The following is a 6362-nucleotide window of genomic DNA, read 5'->3' as shown; positions in this document are numbered from 1 at the left end:
CATTATATTTATTTAGTCTTTAATACTGGTTGAATTCTAACCGATTAAAAAAATGATCTTGCATCACCCCTTCTAGATGTTTTTGAAAAAATGGAAAAAAAATACATAATTTTTTTATAAAACAAAACAAAAAACAAATTTTTAAATGTTTACCATTTTTCCTTAGCATTTTTAATGTAAATTGTTAAAAAAATAATTAATGATTAAAGAAAAAATTATGTAATGTCATTTTTAATTTATAGTTAATTTTGTTTTTTCATTTTACGTGGTACTAATAGTCAACTTTCTAATATTAATTAATTGGTAATTTTAATCCAAAAATAATATAAAATAAAAGTTAGAGAAATTTAAAAAACACTTAATAAAACAAGTAATGGAAAAAAAAGACAAGCAATAAAAAAAATAGAAAAGTAGACATTCTAAGTGTTAATTTTTAAAGTTTTTTTGTAATCATAATATTTGATACATAATGCTATGGTTGAAAAATATTTGAATTTTAACCCATTACAAAAAAAATCCTTATTTTTGCATTTCAAAATGTATTTTCATATTTTTGGTAGTCATTACTTTTATTTATTAGTTAATGCCATAATTGAAAAATGATTGAAATTTTAACTCTTACAGAAAAACTAAGTGATATTACATCTTTATTTTTGCATTTCAACATATTTTTTAATGTTTTTGATAGTCATTATATTTATTTAGTCTTTAATACCACAATTGAAAAATACTTTAATCTTAATCTATTAAAAAAATGATAAGCACTACCATTTTTACATTTTTTTTAAAAATGATAAGCACTACCATTTTTACATTTTTTAAAATAATTTTTCGTGTATTTCATAATCATGATATTTAATTTTTAATATTTAATTTTTAATATGATAATTTAAAAAACTATTGAAATTTATCCACTTTCAAAATCTAAATTATGCAACCAAAAAAAAACTTTACCAATACTAATTGATAACATTGTTAATTACTAATTCAAAGTATCTATGAGGTAGCCTCCAAATTGATCATAGTGGAATCAGTTTCATGACCCAGGTTTGAACCACCCCACCTCAAGGATTCCTTCTGCAATCAGAGCAGAGCCCAAATATAGACACAACATGGGCCCTTTGTACAAGTTTTTCTTCAACCATGACGTGGGAATCGCTTTTTTTGAGCTATATATAACCAGGTTGACGTATCGAAATCGGTGATGGGCATTAAGATGATACAACATTAAATGATTTGGCAACGAGCTCGTGGATAAAATCATTTAAATTTGATGAATAGAGATGGAGCAAAAAGTAAAATTAGAGATTTTTCTTGAAGTTTTACAATTTGTACTCATCCCATCTGTTCCCATAAATTCAAGCTTCAAGCTGCAAGCTTGCCAACCTGTAATATTTCATTGCTTCTGCTGCAGCTGTGAGGATACCAGTAATTCCACTTTCTGTCTCTGTTTCTTTGGGGCATCATGGCTATATACTCTGCAGAAGCACCTAATTCAGTGAGTGATTTTCTGATCCTTTTAAATTCAAGGCTTCCAAGGTTTCTATTGGTTCTGTGTTGGAATTGACAGCTGATCATGATATTCTTATAATTTTCTACATTTGTCAAGGTAAAGTGTTTTTTATTATATAGTCCATCACTCTTTCCCATTTTTTATTTGTTAAATGTCAAACACCTTTGTTTGATGGCTAAGAATTCATTTCCACATTTAAAACAATTTGTAAAGGATTATGCATGAAAGAAAACAGTTCAATCCCTTCATTTTTTGGACAGAAACAAAACGTTGGGCAAAAACACAATTGCAAGGTGAGCATGATCAGTTTGCCAATTATCAGTGACTCAAAAATTCAGATGTAGGGTACATTGGAACAGTGAATTTGTGCAGTTTTTTTCATATAATTGTGACAGACAGGTTGGAACTATGAATTTTGTGTAGATTTTACGAGTTTTCTTTTTCACAAAATTGTGAGACAAGTTGGAACTGTAAATTCTTGCTGTTCTTTAATTTTGGTTTTATGCAGTTTTTGAGTCAGAAATGATTAGCAACTTGTCCATTGTTTCATGTTAAATGAATTTTAAGAAATAGGTTATTGGTGTAGTAGTGGGAATTTTTCCAGAGATCTGTTTAGATTTTTGATAGATTGTTGGAGTTATAAATTTTGATTATTAAGATTGTAACATTATTTTCTACAACTAGATGGAGTTTGCAATTTTTTAATGGTTTGGTTTTATACAGTTTTTGAGCAAGAAATGATTAGCAAAGTGTGCAGTTCTTTAATAGTTTGGTTTTATATATTTGTCGAGGAAGAAATGATTAGCAACTTGTCAATTGGTTCAAGTCAAATGAATTTTATCAAATAGATTATTGGTGTAGTTGTGGATTTTTTTTATAAATTTGATAAGATTTAATGGTTGGAGTTATAAATTTTGATTATTAAAATTGTAATATAAAGTTTTTATAATTGGATTTGAATGGTTTTCAGAGATTGATTTACAATATTTTTTTTTGTTGGGGTTTGCCTATGATTTATGAGATTAATTTGGGATATTTAAGTGATCAAAGTTTAGAGATCCAAATGATTTTTTGTTTGTTGGTGTTTGTTTATGATTTATGAGATTTACAAATCTATAATTTATGAGATTAGTTTTGGATATTTAAGTAGTCAAAATCAAAGCATTCTAAGATTGCTGGTTCTGGGTCCTGTAACATGATTAGATTATAAAATTAGTTTGAGACATTTAAATAATCAAAATCATCATTCTATAACCACTTGTTCTAAAACCTCACTCGATAATATCACACAAAAGTACTAACAAGATACCTTGTAACTAACTATTCTGACCCTAATGGATGATTCATTTACGATGTTACAGTTTATACCATTTATTGAAAATATATTTTCAATTAGCAATTTTTGACTGAATTTACTTAAATGTACAAACAGACTGTTCGGACATTTAATATCAAATAAATCTAAACATGTGAGACAGAAGTGTTATATCCTGAAGGCAATTTCACCCCATCCAATTTAGTTTAATAAACATCTCATGGAAACTATGCTACATTCATTCTTTATATATAAGGGCTGGGCTTTTGAACGTCCAATATCGATATTCTAGATTGATTTAAATTTAAATTTGAATAGCTTCATTATGTGCAATTCTGCAAGTGATTTATGTCAATTTGCATTGCAGATATTGGAGGAGGAAGCGAGGTTTGAGGCAGAGGTCTCAGAGACGCAAGCATGGTGGAACAGCACAGACCGCTTTCGTCTCACACGCCGCCCCTACACTGCCAGAGACGTGGTCCGCCTGAGAGGAAGTATGCGCCAGAGTTATGCCTCCAACGAGATGGCAAAAAAACTATGGAGGACACTCAAAACCCACCAGGCCAACAAAACAGCATCACGCACTTTCGGTGCCCTGGACCCTGTCCAGGTTTCCATGATGGCCAAATACTTGGATTCCATCTATGTCTCTGGATGGCAATGTTCATCGACCCACACAACGACTAATGAACCAGGCCCTGATCTTGCAGACTACCCTTACGATACTGTGCCCAACAAGGTTGAGCACCTTTTCTTTGCCCAACAGTTTCATGACCGCAAGCAGAAGGAAGCCAGAATGAGTATGACCAGGGAGGAGCGCTTAAAGACTCCATACATTGACTACCTGAAACCAATTATAGCAGATGGAGACACTGGTTTTGGGGGTGCTACTGCTACTGTGAAATTATGCAAGCTATTTGTTGAGAGAGGGGCTGCTGGAGTGCACATTGAAGACCAGGCTTCTGTCACTAAAAAATGTGGTCACATGGCAGGGAAGGTGCTGGTCTCTGTGGGAGAACATGTTAACAGAATGGTTGCTGCCAGGCTCCAGTTTGATATCATGGGCGTTGAGACCTTGTTGGTGGCTCGCACTGATGCAGTGGCTGCTACACTGATTCAGACCAATGTGGATGCTAGGGATCATCAGTTTATATTGGGTGCCACCAATCCTAATCTCAAGGGTAAGCCTCTTGCTGATGTTTTAGCACGAGCTATGGCCAGTGGAAAGAGTGGTGCAGACTTACAGGCTGTGGAGGATGAGTGGATGGCTATGGCAGGTTTGAAGCTTTTCTCTGATTGTGTAGTGGATGGTATCAAAGCTCTCAATGTTTCAGAGCAGGAGAAGGGTAGGAGATTGGGTGAATGGATGCAGCAGACTGGGGGTAACACTTACAATGCTTTATCATATTATCAGGCTAAGGAATTGGCTGAAAAACTGGGGATATCCAATCTGTTCTGGGATTGGGATCTGCCTAGAACTAGAGAAGGCTTCTACAGGTTCCAAGGTAGTGTCAAGGCTGCTATTGTCAGAGGATGGGCTTTTGGGCCCCATGCTGACATCATTTGGATGGAGACCTCTAGTCCTGACATGGTTGAGTGCAGGGACTTTGCACTAGGAGTGAAATCTAAGCATCCTGAGATAATGTTGGCCTACAATCTTTCACCTTCCTTCAACTGGGATGCCTCCAGAATGACTGATGAGCAGATGAAGAACTTCATTCCTGAGATTGCACGGTTAGGTTATTGCTGGCAATTCATCACACTGGCTGGATTCCATGCCAATGCACTGGTGATTGATACTTTCGCCAAGGACTTTGCACAGCGAGGGATGCTTGCATACGTGGAGAAAATCCAAAGGCAGGAAAGGATGAATGGAGTGGACACATTAGCTCACCAGAAATGGTCAGGTGCCAACTATTATGATCAGCTGCTGAAGACTGTTCAGGGTGGTATCTCTGCTACTGCTGCTATGGCTAAAGGTGCTTTTTCTGCCTACCTACTATTTTTTTCCAATAGCTATTTGGGATTAATAAAGGTTCTACTCTTGACAGCGGTGACTTAGTTACATATTTGTATTTTTCTTTTCAAAAATTATATGGCACAGTCGTATTAACCTGCCTAGAAATTGACTACCAGTCTAGGGATGAAATCCAAACAATAACCACCATGGCTATAAGAGTGGAGTCTATTGCTTTGGGTCCATCTCTTTCTGTTTTTATTGATAGTATGGTATTGTTGGATATGAACAACAGTGTGAGCTTAGAAATAAACGATAGCCTCACAATTAGAACAATATCCACTCTGTTTCTTGACTACCAATCTAGGCATCAAATCCAAATAATATCTGCCATGGCTGCAAGAGTGGAACCTATTGCTTGTGGCCCATCAATTATTGCTTTTATTCAAAAGCAATGTATTATTATATATTTAATCATAACAGTAGTGAGCTTGGAAATAGACTATAGCCTCATACAATTAGAGCAATAACTACCCTGTTTCTTGACTAGCAATCTCGGCATCAAATCCAAATAATAACCCCCATGGCTGCAAAAGCCTCAGACAATTAGAACAATAACCACCATGTGTCCTGACTACCAATCTAGGCATCAAATCCAAATAATAACCATCATGGCTGCAAGACTGGAGCCTATTGCTTGTAGCCCATCTCTTGTTGTTTTTTTTCCAAAAATAATGAATTACTAGATATTTGATCACAACAGTAGTGAGCTGGAAATTGATTATAGCCTACAATTAGAACAATAACCACCATATTTATTTGATTTCCTACATTAGACCACCAGCTGCACTGAGAATTTGTATCTTAAATTAATGTATTATCAGATATCTTACCCAGCTCATGTTGAGATATCGGTCTGCAAATTATGGCCCAGATTTTATGCATGATTAGACATCTATTTACTTGGTGATTTTGCTGATTGCAGGAGTGACAGAAGACCAGTTCAAGGAGACACAAAGCAGCACACTGGCACTAGAGTCTAATATTGGTGCGGGTACTGTGCTGGCCAAGTCTAGAATGTAAAACAATGAGAATTGTGGTTTCACTCCATATACGTGGGGATATTCCATCAAACCATTCACCTATTGGGTAGAGGGGAATTATGGAAAATTGTTATTGCTGAAATAACTTTAGCAAAGGTAGTCAATAAATGTTGCAAGGCCTTGACTTTAATAATATTATTATTAATATTGTAGTGAATATAAATTTTGAAGCACCATATAAGAAAAAGGATGGTGCTAAATTGAGTTCAGGATTGACAATCAAGTCGCATAAAATAAATGTTCTTTTGAATTTTTTTCTTCATCGTTGTAGCTTCTAATGCAATTATGTTATCATGTCAGTTCATTCACATATGAATTACATAACCGGCAAAACGTTTGTTTAGAATTGGAAATGGATATCATGTTTTCATCATTTGAGCATTATGAGATAATCGTTGTTATTTTTTTATCTATATATGAATTTATGTATTTTGCTAGGTAGTGGGAACTTGGTTTAGGATTGAAGGGCATATA

At 34.4% G+C, this 6362-nt stretch overlaps 1 protein-coding gene across 1 annotated transcript; it reads left to right on the top strand.

Moving 5' to 3' along the window:
- The first annotated feature begins 1249 nt into the window (after positions 1 to 1249).
- LOC149250246 (isocitrate lyase-like) lies at positions 1250 to 6029 on the top strand. Its single transcript, XM_089458990.1, has 3 exons — positions 1250 to 1498; positions 3196 to 4807; positions 5771 to 6029. The coding sequence occupies exons 1-3, from the start codon at positions 1466 to 1468 to the stop codon at positions 5866 to 5868; spliced, it is 1743 nt and encodes a 580-aa protein (XP_089315116.1). The 5' UTR covers positions 1250 to 1465; the 3' UTR covers positions 5869 to 6029.
- Positions 6030 to 6362: the final 333 nt, after the last annotated feature.

Source organism: Pinus tabuliformis, chromosome 7 (assembly GCF_031772625.1).
Source record: "Pinus tabuliformis cultivar Carrire ecotype Pingquan chromosome 7, CPIR1, whole genome shotgun sequence".
Taxonomy (NCBI): Eukaryota; Viridiplantae; Streptophyta; class Pinopsida; order Pinales; family Pinaceae; genus Pinus; species Pinus tabuliformis.
The sequence above is the reverse complement of the archived record's forward strand: the minus strand, read 5'-3'. Positions and strand labels throughout refer to the sequence as shown.